This window comes from Neopsephotus bourkii, unplaced genomic scaffold (assembly GCF_033783945.1).
Source record: "Neopsephotus bourkii isolate Nb327-2 ecotype Australia unplaced genomic scaffold, CSIRO-AGI_Nbou_v1 NB_1780, whole genome shotgun sequence".
NCBI classification, from domain to species: Eukaryota; Metazoa; Chordata; class Aves; order Psittaciformes; family Psittacidae; genus Neopsephotus; species Neopsephotus bourkii.
Genome location: NW_026902254.1, coordinates 2,736,633 through 2,751,613, shown reverse-complemented (window position 1 = coordinate 2,751,613; position 14,981 = coordinate 2,736,633). Strand labels below are relative to the sequence as shown.

Here is a 14,981-nt window from a genome sequence, read left to right as displayed (position 1 = left end):
GTTCAGTATACCCATTCTCAATGGCAGGCAGAGCTGTGGAATTGCTTGTTTGGGTAGCTATTATGGCTACCTGGCATCTGCAGTTATTTTTCTCACTGTACCAGTCCCAGATGGTCTCCCCCTAAAGGAGCTGCATGGTTTATGTCCTTGCATTTTGTATTTTGTTCTTTGAGTTATGAGTATTGGGGATTTTCTGTCATTTCCTCTGCAGTGAGAAAGGGCTGAGAGGGGAGACTGTTTCCCAGCAATAGGTGGAAGGTCATCGAGAAGGTTGTCCACCATTCCCTTACGTTGGTTAGCCATGAGTTAGGGATGTGAATGTAGTGATTTTGTAGTGAACACGTGGCAGAACCCTGCTGCATGTCATGCTCTTAACTGTAGTAGAGCTTTGTTGCAAGTTCATCCTATGCATTAATTGCTATATGCAGAATGGCTCTATTGAGGGTATTCTTTTAGGACCTTGTGAATTTATTGGAAAAAGATATTTTTACCATTTAAAAAAATTAGAACTGTAACTATATTAATTAAAATGTGAGTACTTGCTTCACTATCTACAAGAGTTGGAAGTCAGTTTTTGCCAGTGAAAGGTCAAAAATGTGTTAATTGTTCAAATAAGCAATCAAGCAAGTGGTTTTCTAGTATAACCTCTTTTCCCTTTTCCTTCCCTTTCCTTCCTTCTTCCTAGCTCCTGCTTCTAAAAATAGTTTTCCTGCCTGTAAGACTGTGTGCATAGGTTTAAACCAAAAAGATTTTATACAAACCTTGTTTCAGAATCCTCAGAAACAAAGATTATACTACTGAATATAATCTTACACGTACACATACGTAGTATGACCTTACTATACAATGATGTTAGAGATTACACTGCACTTATTTTAAATTTACTTACTGAACTGAAAGTAGTTGTTTCAGTGGTTTAATATCCTGGAACTGCTAGTTACTACCAACGTCAAGCAAGTACCACAACGCAAGTCAGCAAGTTTCTCAAGAAAAGAAGAAAATGCCCAAAACATTTTTTACCTACAGCTTGGCCTCCTGCTTTTTGAAATATACAATAAATATGTAATTTCTGAAAGCGCTTTGCCACGGTGGTGTTTACAATCTGTGTTGAAGTGGTTAGCTAGAAAACTGTATTGCAAACAGTAAAATGGTAAAATATACTTACAGTGCATACCTAATGAGCAAGGCTGAGGTTCTGAAAAGCTGTAATTTATGGCTAAAGAACTATTGAGTTTGTTCATTCAATGGTTTTTACTACTAAGGCACTATCCACCTGTTGTTCTGAGCTCTATGATTATTTGCATATAAATAATTCAGCACATTAAGAGCTCCTCAGTTTTTATTCAGTTGTTTAGCTAGAACTGGAACTTCAGTCTTAGACCTCTCTGTGCTTAGTGATTTTGTGTTCCAGTAAGCTTGTAGATCGTTAGGCAAATACCTTAGGTTAAAAAGAGAATATGATCAATGGAGTTATACAGAAAATTGTAGCTTTCTAGATAAGGTGTCTATTTTTAGGTTAAAATAAGAACCTTTACATTGCCCTGACTCAAGAGTGCATAACTTTCTGTGTCAAATTGGTATTTGCCTTAAGTAGGCTTCCTCCTGCCTTAGTATTGTAATTACAGTTTTTAATTTTGTTGAGCAGATCAATGGAACATGCAGTTGTGGATCAGAGTAAATAGTCTGCAAATTGCATTAGCAATAGCTTGTAAATAGTTAATAACACATAAACTACTCCCTGTGGCCCACCCATTACTGATCATGTGAATCCACGCTATAGTGATTAAAAAAAAAAAAACAAACCAGAAAAAAGATAAAGACCCCTGAAAAAACAAGAACAAGAAAAAACAAAAGAAGAAGCTGAGAAACAAAACCAGTCAACAGAGCTGGATAAAAAAGAAACTTCAGTGTTGCCATTCAGATACAGCACAAGTCACTGTGGTGCTACGCTGTGCATGCAGAGTAAGAGCAACTGCCTGACTTTGCAAAGTTCTACTAATTGAGCATAGTTTCAGTCTACTCTGAAGAATCACACAAAGTGAATCACAAATTCTTTGTTACAAGTAGAACATTTACTTCCTTTGAGTGGGCTGTAGGTACTACTGTTTAAGTCAGTGAGAAACCAGTGGGAATTGTATTTGAGTGTATGTTAGCTGTATCTTAAGGTTCATTATTGTATAGAACTGACTACCCTGGTTCCTTCTAAAGATAGAAAAGGAGAATTCTCTACATAAAACTGGAGAAGGAGAACTCTGACCTCAGGGAGATGAATAGAATGACATGTTTGGAGAGAAATTTATGAGTCTGCGGTGGAAAAGCCTAAGTAATATGTAGGTGCTGTTTCCCAGGAGCATGGATCTGGCCTCTTAGCTGGAAGGAGGTGGTGTTACATGTTTTTGCCATCACTAGGTTTCTGGTTTAGCACAGACTTTATAACGGGTACAGGTTCCTAAGTGTGGTGGTGATGTTTGGACTTTTTTTTTTTTTCTCCTTGTTTTGTTTTGTTTTTTCTTTTCACCTGTAAAATGGGCACAGAGCTTCTTTAAATTAAGAAACAGCTATATGAATGCATTCCCTTAAACTTTTAGCCATTTAATACTCTAGCTGTTGAACTATAAAAGCAGACAGAAAAATAGATAGATGTATGCTACATAAATGTTATAAAGAAACAAAAAACTAATCTAATAGTAGGTGCGACTCATCCTTGAATCAGTAAGTATGAAAATGTTGACTTGGATTTAATCTTTAAACAAAGAGTAAAATACATTGTAGTTTTTACAAATGTGAACTAGTCAGATAATGGATCATATGTTTGAATTCCTCATATTTTGTGTAATGTGAGTTTTCCTCATTTTGAAAAACGAGAAGGTTGCTGCTTGAAAGTATTTGTTTGAGAACATCAGATGTCTTCATTCAGTCTAGGTGGTAACGAAGGGGAAGACGAAATACTGAGTTTGTGTAAAATGCCAACAGTGATATGCTCTATGTATGGTTTATTATGTATTTCTTCGTTATAACTAATTGTCTAATGTAGAGAATGCTCTTTAAAGCATATTTCTAGTGCTTTTGATTTTATGCCTGACGATGTATTTCTTGTGTTTAAGATCAGTTATAATTGCCACACTGACTAGGAGGATCTTAGAAGTGGCTCACAGGTGGTTAGAAATAAATAATAGGAACCTCAAACATGTTACTTATATGAATTTGTGGTACTTGACTCTTGACGTTAGAGCTGTGATGACTGGCAGAAGCTTTTGTGAAAAGTGGATGGGTGTTCTTGGTCCATTTAGAGTTAACAGCACCAATTCTGTTAATGAACCTCAAGAACAAGTCTTAAAAGAGTTATTTACCATGCATTTTTAGAAAACAGCTGCACCACTTTAAGATATTAATGCAACCCAAGCTATTTGTTACTGCCGTTTTGCTGGAATTTATCACTCCCACAGCAGAATCAGAAAATGGAAGGTGATCATGTGCCTTGGCCACATCAGGGTGAAGTTGAGCAGTTTAGTTTAAACTGCTGCTGAAAGTTGTTTTTAAGTGAAGCTGCCAGACTTTGTGCTGAAGCGGATGAGGTGCAAGTACATGTTACATTCCACCAGCTCTCCTTTGGCGGCAGTGATCTCCAGCAGAGGAATAGGACAGACATTTGGGGGTGGTAAGTTTTTAAACTATCTCAGCTAGAGCTACTAAACCTTGTCTGTTAACATGCTGAGATGACTGTTAATCAAACCTTTATTTGGACAAAACTGTGGTGAAACAAAGAACTAGATTACTCCTTATGCGTGACTGGAAAGTAGAGCATGTTTTTGAAATGGAACAGTTCCAAAGTAAGAAAATTGCAGATTCTGACTTATTTTCAGTCCTCAAAATGCTCTTCCTTTTAAATCACAAGGGTCTGATGAAATTTGAGGAAATAGCTCCTTTACTAATCAGATGTTTTTCTTTCTGTATTTTTGACTTTCAACTGTAGTGTAAAAACTGCATGGGGTACAGCTTTGTTCCTTGGCATTGGCAAGAGCTAGCATTTTTGTAAGTGATGTGTAGTTTTCTATTTAACTAAATGCCTGTTCAGCAAATCAGGGTGTGTGTGCCAGGTTTGTACAACAAAATGTTTGGCAGATAAGTTTGATCTGGAATTCAGAGCACCTGCACCAAGAAAGGTTCTCCTTATTGAGAGTGGTTTGAACCATGGCAGTGATACGCTTAACATAGAAACTGATACAAAGAAACCTAAGTTTTTAATTGCCATGAAGCTAATAGAAGAAATATTGTAGTGGTTTTTTTTTTTCACTCCTATTTACATGAAATTCCTTTAGAAAATCCAAGTCATTTATGATAGTCAGTTTCTTGCTACATTGTGCCTAAGCACGGGTCGCTAACCTGCCTGTGTTTACAGGATGGGATTTAGACCAATGTTCTGAGGAACAATTAATTGCCTACTGATTGCAAGACCTTTTTTTTTTTTTCTTTTTCTTTCCTCTCAGCTGTAGTCAAAAGATTGGTATGAAGAAATTAGGTCCTGTGAGGCCAGATAACACTGTTTAGTGCTAAACCTCCTACTACCACCTTATATGGGATTTGGCGACCTTTCTCTTGATAACATCAGGCCAGAAGTTGAGTAAATCATGAGTGGTGTCCACTAGATAAGATAATATGAATGTGATCAATTAAACTCTAGGCGAGTACATCAGCAGCTAATAAATCCAGATCCCTTACCAGCCAATTCAACTGTTGCTGCTTGTTTGACATTCAGGTTTTGTTTACAGAGGTAATCTTTAACATATATACTGTTTATATATTCACATAATCCAGTTAATAGTTTCCTTTAAAATAATAGTATTTATTCATGAATTCATACATTTTAACCTTGAAAATATGTTGTGTAAAGCTGAAGTATTTCAGAAAAAATTATTAAACTGGTTTCAGGTAGTTATTGTAACTGACCGACCTCTTCTGTTACTTTTTTATTCTGTGAATTATTCTCCCCTTTGCATGAGCACTGTACTAATAGTAAGAAAACTTCCAACAATTTTGTTTGACTTTAGCAGGGAAAAATGAGAGCCTTTTATTTTTGCATTATGTAGAGCAAAGTCAAAGGTTGCAGCACTTGGATGTGAGGTTGTTAATTTATGTCAGTTTCAAAATTATATACTTAGTTATAATGCAGTAGTTATGTAATGGAAAACATGTATGTGTATGTCTAATGCACTTGCTACAGTTGCTGATAGGAGGTTGAATGATGTAATATTTAAGTGCCTTAAAGGAATAGGCTGTTGCCACCTTCTCTTTCACTGATTCGCTTTTCTTTTTATTCTGTCCCTTCTCTTGCTTTAATACACGTTCATTGTTTGCATGTATAAATATTTCATTTTGGTGCTTTGATGGGCATGTCCTTGAAGGAGCTCAAGAAGCAGCCCTAATGCTGATGATGCTTTCAGCTAGACATGTTGCTCCTGCATTGTCATAAAGCTTGAGAAGAAATGCACTTTTGTTTTGCTTCTGCATAGTCTTCTTATTTCATTCATTCATTCATTCTTTTCAACTACTGATCAATCTCTCCATTTCTCTTTGTTCTCTTTTTACATTCTTCTCCTTGCCCTCTCTCCATTATGCTGATAACATGCTGATTAACAGCATGTTGTCAGGGCAGAACTAGTGAAATATCCTGAAGAAGATAGCCAACATCACAACACTTCCAAATGCCAGAGCAAAGTCTGCTCAATGCAGTAGTTCAGGTATTGGTGGAAAACTTGGTTTGTTTGTGTTTTTTTTTCCCAAGCTGCATTGCTTTTACATGAAGTAACAACTGTTACAGTAAGTTCTATTGGGAAAATGTTTTCTATAGTAGGTGCTTGTAATACTTAATGTATGAATTTGGAACTCTGTACAATTGCATGTTGATTCTAATAACAAGGTATTTCATAGAAATTAAATGCTTCATGCTGCTGTATTAAGGAGGTCCTTCAGTGCTGTGTATTCAAAATGTTGCATAGCTGCCTCAGGTAGAAATAGATTTATTTGGAAATTGGCATCTCATTTCCTCCTCCTCATATGGGAGAGACCAACAGTCTGATCAAATGCTTTTAAATAGAATGAGTAATACCTGTTGGATCTGTATTAATAAATAAATATGGTATGCAGAGGTTCTTTTTATGTTAATTTAATCTTTAGTGAGTCTGCCTATCAAAGATTTTGAAATATGATTGTATTTAAAATTTCCTTTTGAGTTCTATCTGCGTTCTTGTGCAGTGCTTGGAGTGAAGACTGAAAGACAAACTTATGTACAATTTCAAATTACAGTGTAGGCAGTTATTCTTAAAGAATACATACCATAGACTTTGTAAGCAAGTATTGTTTTATTTCCATTCAAAGCCTTTTTCATGAAAATAAAACTGTATTAATTGCTTTTGAAAAGAGCATGATCCATTTGTAGTGTTGTGAAAATCTACCAAGGCACTTCCTTCTGCTTAGGATGGATAAACTGTTATTTAGAATGAGAATTAGCACCTAGTAAGACTTCCTGTAAGGTAGTGGAAAAACCCCTAAATGGTACCTGTTTTGCCTAATATTTCATATACTTTTACAGCAGAATATCTGTTGATTTTTTTTTTTGCCAGCATGAAGGTTATATTTCCTAATTGTTAACTGTGTTTTCTTTTATGACAGAGGGTGGTGAAAGCAGATATTGTCAACTACAGTCAGGAGCCTGTGACAAGAACCATTAATTCTCCTAGAAGCTCAATGTGTGCAGTGCAATGACTGTGCTATTCTCTGTTTTGATACGTTCGGCAATTGTCCTACCTTGACACAGGCTCTGGGATTACCAGGAACTTTAACAGTGACTGTCACAACAATGAAGTTAGAGGCTTCACAAATGTGTTACACCACTGTACGCTGAGAAGCAGCAGGCAGGAAGTTTTTGTACTGGCTGAAATTCAAACCTGAGACCACACACTTTGAAAGATTAAGGTCTATATTCTTTAAAATTATATTTAAATAAAACAGTATAACTGTGTTTATATATTTCTTCTGATCTATTTGACTGATACTGGAATAAAAATGGATGAAGAAGTCCGGCATTCAAAATACTTTAAAGACATCACCATGGAAGGGTATTTTGCCAAAGCATTTTAAAATTTTTTCCTTTTCTTTCCCCTGTGATCTGAACTAACATTCAGTGAAATGTAACTTGGAAAAGCTATTGCTGGAATAATTTCCAGCACATAATGTATTTTATGTAGGGGTAATTTGGGAAGTATTCCATTAATATATGTACATAGTGCAAAATGTATAAATTGTATCCACTAAGACACAGTGCTTGAAATAAATCCATAATTATAAAAACAGTCACTGAAGTCTCCAGTTGTTTCCACAGATGCTCTGAAAAATGCTAGTGCTTTTGTGTATTTTTATTACGACATCAGCATTACTTCTTGCAGTAGTAGATATGCTCATATGTCTTCATGAATATGGATGAACCTCAGTTGACAGTTTGGGCTGTAAATGTTGAGTGATATATTCAACATGCATTAGAAACTGTTGATAGATCAATTAGGATCAGTCATTTTTAATAACTAAATGAATTACCTTTGGCCTGATATTCTTTTCTTTCTAGTTCAGAGTAAATGACAAAAAGCTGTATGTTCTGTGATCAGCACATTTCTCCTCTGTTCCTTTGCTAGCAGTCTCTTTTAGGTGTGCAGTTCTCTGCTGGCATATCTGAATAGAAAGCTAAGAAGAAAAAAATATTAAGCCAACTTGATTCCAAACTAGAAATCTTTCTCATGTTTTAACTCTAGAATGTGTTTTCTTATAAAGTACAACAAAGCATTTCGAGATTTAGAGAATTAGTGAGGCTGAGTGAAGGAAGCTTATATATCACAAGTGAAAATGGTGAGTTTCTTCATAGAAGTTCTCCTACTAAGCTGTTCAAGCAAGTGCTTAATAGTTGGAACTACTAAACTATTAGTTTAATAAAATAGTTGACCTATCAAGTTTAAAAAAAAAAGAAGATTGCAGATGGCAAGAATGTGCTTTTTGTTATTATTGTGGTATATTCCAAGTTCATTGGAAAGCTAAGTTCATTTTTACCCCATGCAAATGCAGCTTGTCACAGTTTTATAGCTGTGCGAGAATGACTTACTCATGATACTGTATCATTCAAATGTGGAATATTCTAAGAAACAAGCTGAGATACTGAGAAATTATTCTACACTAAGGTAGGTGTGAATTTGCAGTAAAGTATTCATTGTAGGGTTACAGTTTGTGTTCTTGTTCCTCTTCTGTGGAGCTTGTATCCCATTGCATAGTATTACCTTATAGTTAAACACAACTGAATGGTGAACTGTCTTCCACTACGACCAGATGAGAAGTTCTGTTCAGTTTCTCTGAAGTAGCTGGGAAGTTTACAAGGTTATGCCCTCCAAAGCATGTGGTGTAAGGTTCTTTGAACCATCGGATTTCTCAGTGTGTTTGTGTCCTGAACTCTGCCCAATATGCTCAAATATTCATGAGAACTTCCCTTTCCCTGAGGAGCTGAGCACAACCTGGCTCAGCTGCATGGCTAGAGCCATCTTTGTCTCATGCATGTGAGCCAGCTTCATAGTTCTGCTTTCCAAGTAATATGTAGCATGGTCTTAAAAACTGAACAGTGCTTTTCTCTTAAAAACTTCTGTAATCTTACATTTCAGAAGAAAATGCTTTTTCATAACTTGTAACACAAAGTCCATTATTACCCTGAATGATGAAGAAGTTTTGCTTTTATACTTGGGGTAATCTTGCAGTATGAAGGCTGTGATATGTGTCCCAGTGCAAAGTATTTTACAGATGGATTTTACGTCTCTGTCTCAGCATGATGTTTTATTCTCATGCCTCTTTCTCTAGCTGCCTGTGACTTGTACATCCTTTTGTGGTTTATTCACATTGATCTTTGCACCATTTTCTGTTAAAGGCCATACCTCCTCTGGAGATATTATTGTTTACATTCCCAAACTGCTCTCATTCTTCCTCCCTAGCATACGTGTATATTATTTACGCTAACCCAGAATCTCTTGTCTTCTGTGCTTCCAGCCCCTCCTTTTGCTGCCCCTCTTAACCTCCTCAGCTTTTTTGTATTGTATACTGACTTCCATTCTCCCTCCCTTTCCCTGCCCTTCCTGCCCCGTTTAGATCCATTACCTGTCCATGTTTTAATCCTTACAAATGAGCTTTGCTCTTTTTGCTCAGCCCCAGGAGACCCACCTTGAGCCTTTGGATTCCAGCTGCAGCCTAAATCCATAGCTGTGGTAGCTGCCTTTGAAGTGCTGCAGCAGCTGTGGCTGAAGGTTCAGGGGTACCTTTGCCATTGCTACGGCCCAAGTTCCACCAGGCAGAGCAGAAAGGTCAGAGACAATTCTGGAGGATTAAGCAACGCGGAGCGAGGGAGTAGATAGACATGTTGTGCAGGGATGGCAAGGGATCTCTGGTCACTGGAAGGACAGAAACAAATCTGGTGAGAGAGGTGTGTAGGGGGAGGCAAGCTAGACACTAGCCTGTACCCGGTCTCCTTGTCACTGCTGATCTACACAATTCACATCTGGTAGAGTTAAAGCATGTGCCATATATATGCACTTTAAAATTTTTTGCAAGGTGAGAACTGGTTGAAAGTAATTCAACGAGCAATGATAAAGTTAAATAATGCAAGGCTTTCCAAAAGTGAGGCGGCATATGCTTAATGTCCATTGACATGGGGAGTGGGCTAGGGCAGAGGGAAGCATGTTTTCCTCTGAAGCTGAGGCCAGATGAGGGGAAGAAACATGTTCAAGCCCTGAGCTTACACAGATCCACACTGGTGAAGTGATCTATCTGCGCAGAGCTGTTGTAACTAATCATTTCAGTAACAGCTCCACAGCTAAAAATTGTTTCTAAGTTCAGCTCCTTGCTAGGGTCAGCCTTGTGTGATGTGGTGGATACCAATACGCACATTGTGTCTGGCTGTGCATTATATTAACAGTGATTTTAAAACATGTATTTGAACTGTTACTAAGCTCATGTAACTTCTTACCTTTTGTGGCTCTAAAGTTTGGTAGGGTCAAATGGAATCTCTCTCACGAACAATGGTGTGGTTCCCTTATGACCAAATGCTGTGAGCACCAGAGCCTGCCACGAGTTCATGATCTTTCTGAGTACATGGTTCTTTTGACAGTTTGTAAGAAACTTCCGTAGAGTACTATTGGGGTTTCACTGGAACTAAAGGGCTTTTGAATCAGGTGGCTTCAAATGCAGAGATAATTTGCTAGTCAGAGTAGATGCTGGCAAATGCACCTGATAATGAACCCAGTAGCCCAAATTTTATAATAATTTTTCAATGAAAAATTATAGCAATACTTAAATTGTCTATTCTTTTGCATTTTTTTGTTTGTTTTTGTGATTACAACAATTTAAATAAGTCAAAATCTTATATTTTCTTTTTACATTAAATTTATGTAAGGAATATAATTGTTTCTTCACAAAAGAATGTTTGTAATCTTTGTTTCATGGTGATCATGACCTTTTCATACAATTTCTAATAGAGACTGCTGTTTAGAAGGTGTCGCTATTCCATGCATTGATCTGAAACCAAGGATTTGAGAGTCACTGGGAAGAGAAGTGGAGCTGAAGCCTTGTCGCTATGTACCTGTGCTGTACTGGGATCACTGCTCTGGGCTGGCCCAACAGCTCTAACTGACTGAAAGCAAAATAAAATCCCCCATAACTTGATGTCTTTAACCCTTTCAAAGTAAAACTTGATATATTTAATTAGCACTTTACTGTTCTGTGTGAATTTTGGCATTGACAGAAGACTAAATTACTGTGCCTTAATTAACAATTTTATAATAATGGGAAATTTTCGGCAGGAGAATTTTTCCTGTTTTGGATACTTGCATTCATTTCTGATGTAGCTTAAGGGTTTGTATGAAGGGCCTGATAGATACATTTAAAGCTGCACTGGCTTTTATAGAAGTTACAGTTACAAAGCTGACATGATGAACTACTTTTCCTTCTGGAATTTGAGTATTATTTCTCAAGCAAAGAGGTCATTCCACAATGTTGTGTTCTTTTCTTTCTTAGTTCAAGTACTACTGCTTAACATATCATCTGATTTCTTTAGGCTGTCTTCACTTAAACTCATAACCACTTAAAATGTCAAAATAGCTGAATGCTACTGAAGGGAAAAAGCCCGAATTTATCCATGTTTGCATAGGGGTAATGGCATACATATGAGATTAAAACTCCAGTCCAGATAATTATCCATAGGGAGCAAATACATACTCTGATTTCAGATGCTATGAATAGAATATGATTAGAATTTAATGTGCTACAGTTTTATTTGCAAAATACACAGGTCTTATATAAAACCTCTTTTTATAAAGTACTCTCCATAAGCCTTGGGGATCCCTGTTTAACTTGCAAATGCCGAAGTTTGATCTTCCCCAAATAGAAGATAGTGAAGCTCCTGAGTTCCATGAACTGATTTCTATTTTCAGTTTCCCATAGAGAGCTGACTGTTCAGCCAATGCAAACTCTTTTTTTTCTACTCCACTTCATCTTCGTTCATTTTGGCACCATTTTGAACTGGAAAACTTCCAGTTAGCTAATTGGCTATTTGCCTTGTTTTATGTGGGGGTGATGTCAAGTGCTGAAATAACCAATTGACTGAAAGCAATCTTGTTTCAAAGGTTGGTCAGAATCAAACCTCAGAAGGTACCAATTTCAGGTTTGTTTTGTATTTAACCGCTACACAGCATTCCTTATCCTAGTGGATGAACCTCAGAGAAGAATATAGATTTGAGGTCAAGAGCCTGTGTTTGCTCAGATACCACATTTAGAGCACTGAGTTCTGGAGGAAATAGGAATCCAGGTATTTTTTTTAATTTCACTTCAGGACTTTCTCTGCCTCTACTTTCTAATGTCCTGTTGGCAATCAGTGTTTTTAAAATACATTAATGTCCTCATTTATAAAAAAGATGTGGTAATTATACCATACAAAAGTTTTTCTCTTAAGGATGAATGGAAAAAGCTGCTTTTGTTGCATGAGATATCACTGGCATAGGTGAAGGTGTTCATTAATAATCAACTTTACTTTCTATGATCTGCTAAATATCATATATTCTGCTTTCTGCTTTGCTAGTTTAAAATACACTTCAGAATTATAATAATTATAAATACAAAATACCAAACTGGTTTTAACTAATTTGTGCCTCAGAAAACTGGTCCTGCAAACTGCTGCAGGCAAACATTTTTTCTTTGCTAGCTAAACTCCATTTCTGTCCTTTCCTGGGCTGATCCATACCAGGTAGCTTGCAGGATCATGACCTACTAATCCTTTTTGATTTCTGGTGAGCTTTTAAAAACAAAGTAGACCAAGAAACATCAAAGGAGGATTTAAAAGACACACACCGTGCTCTGAGAAGTAAATGTTTCTTCGGAAAGCATTCTCTCCTTTACAGAGAAGTGAATGCTGTGGTTCAGTACTATTCACCAAAAGTACTTAAGCATATGCTCAAAATTAAGCGCATATTTAAGTCCCCTTGAAGTCTATGTGATTTAAGTACATACTTGAAGCTAAATACATTCTGGCATACTTTGCTGACACAGAAATTCTGGTTCCATTGAAATAAATGCCTTTGAGGCTAAAGTTCTTTGAGGAATTTCGGTGTTGTTTCTTAAGTTCCTACCCATTGTGAAGGGTGTAGACTACAGCCACTCCCAAGTTAAAATGAAAAAAAGGTGTTTCTCATCTATTTAGTTGCTTTTCCGATACTTTTGCCTAGCAAGAATGATACAGAAGTTGCAAAAAAACCCAACCAAACCCCAAACAACTAACAAACCATAAGTAGAAACTGGGTTCAATTGTGTGATCAGGGCATTTACTTGACATGGGACAAGTTGCTGGTCTTGGAACAAATGTTCCTCAAATCCATAATGAAACACAAAGAAAGGAATCTGGAGCTGTGTGGCAACTCTTATTGCAACCTGAATACTGACTGATGGTGCAGGAAAACATATCAAGCTTCTATTTCTAGTGTCTGAATTGCAGATCTGACATGGTGGATAAGCAAGAATCGGTACTTCTTGCTCAGATTTGGGAACGTATTTGATCCCATCTTGGAAAAAATGAAGTGTGATCTCTGGATATGTTCCAGTATATGTCAAAGAATGGTGAGGCAATGTTTAACTGCATAATGGAAACTGGAAAGAAATTTTGACATCCCACTCATCAATCCAATTGCTTTTTTATCTCCCCACTGTCTTGGAAAGAAAGCAAAGTGTAAACCAACATTTGGCACAAATGGGCTGTCTGTGCCATTTAGCAGCAATTTCTGTGTAATTGGGAACAATTATACAGACAACTCATTTATAACAGTGAGTGAGCTCACAACCTAGCGTAAACTACACAGAAACTAATCATATCCCCCAGGAATCACACACTGATGTAAGAAAAGCAATGGAAGTTTTCCAGTTGAACCTCTTTCTTGGTTTTATCACCCAGAAATTCAAACAGGTTGCACATTCTCAAATTGAAAGCACAATTTGTGTTTGTGCCAGTTAATCTTGAATATAATCAGGAGTCTAAGAGAGTGCTCGTTATCTTTCATTATGGTTCTGCTAATCTTTCTGACTAAATGGCCAGTTGTTGAAAGTCAGAATTTAACTCTGTCTCCATGCAGCCATCAGGTGAGTTGTCCAGGTGGCTTTCCATTCTCCTCTGTTCAGGGCACCTGATGGCCAGCCAGGTCCAGGGCAAAAGAGATGATGGCCAGTGGTGATGCTGAACCACAACTGAGCATGTTCGAAGAAGGCGCAGCCATATTTTGCAACCTCAGAATTGTAAGTTAATTGATTGAGATACAATCATTTGGATTTGTACACATCAGCAGCAGTTGAATTCTTCCATTGTCTTTTGGATAAGAAACAAACTTCCTTTATTATATTTTTAGGGAAGTGTAAATTTATAGTAGCTATTTAGTTGTGACAACAGGTTGTGGATGTTTCTGCATCCTCCTGGATATGGGCATAGTCTTTTACTCTTTGGTTGAGAAGCTTGTTTCAGTGCAGACTGAAACTAACCATTTCATTACCCATACTGACCATACTAACCATTTCACTAACCATACTGATTCAGGTTGGATGCTGTCCAGGTTGTGGAATTCTAGAAATAACAAGTGCATGTTCCCATTCCATGTGCAGAGCAAATCCAGTTTCTTGCATCTGTTATATAGATACTTGCATGACATCTTTGCTGTTGTATTATGCCTAATGCTGTTGCTATTGTTGCTCTCTGTATAAAAAAGATGTATTTGAGTTCATATAATTTAGCATTGTTAATAGAGTTTCATTAAAATAAATACAGGGGAAAACCTCAGATTGACTGATACTGGGGAGTGGGAAATCCATGCCCTCCAGAGCCAAAACAGGCTCAGAGAAAACGCAGCAATTTCAAGATGAAGGTGGGTTTGTGCACATATGTTCATCTCCATCGTAGCATAAGTCATGCACATGAAGGCTGCAGTCAGGGTTCATACAGGAAAGTTTCTGTGTCACAAAAGTCCTACACTGATTTGTGGAGTGGCCATGTGGAAAGGTAGAGAAATGCTAGATGGGATCAGCAGCAGAACTGGGCTGTTGACTCTTGTGTTTTTTTATATGATAAAATCCTATAACCCCTTTTGTACCCAGAAACTTCAAAGTGACTGCTCATAAATTACTACTACCCTTTGTGCACATGAACCTCCATTATTTGGTAGCTGTTTCTCAGGGCGCATTTTGAGGCTTTTGTTCAGGTTTTCTGAATTCTCAGTGTTTTCCAGTTTCCAAGGCTGGAATGGCAAGGATGAGGTCAAACATCACCCCAAAAGAGCGTATATTCCCAGTATCTGTTGGTCATGTGAGGCGGAAATTGTTTGTTTGGAGATATTTGTCTGAATAAGTAAATACAACAACTTTCAGTGTTTTCTAAC

The 14,981-nt window shown here is 37.1% G+C and overlaps 1 protein-coding gene across 3 annotated transcripts in view; it reads left to right on the top strand.

The window, feature by feature from the left end:
• Positions 1-7,349, top strand: part of RAB28 (RAB28, member RAS oncogene family) — a 63,301-nt gene extending 55,952 nt beyond the window's left edge. Inside the window, exons 7-8 of one of the 3 annotated variants that reach the window (XR_009729497.1) lie at positions 3,447-3,658; positions 5,638-5,738. Coding sequence is in view for 2 of the 3 variants with exons in the window: in XM_061379943.1 (XP_061235927.1) it covers positions 5,638-5,733 (96 nt within the window). In the remaining variant the exon portion in view is untranslated. Of the gene's footprint in view, positions 1-3,446; positions 3,659-5,637; positions 5,739-6,669 lie in introns of those variants that run through there. The other 2 variants (XM_061379943.1, XM_061379944.1) reach the window with 2 other exon arrangements.
• Positions 7,350-14,981: the final 7,632 nt, after the last annotated feature.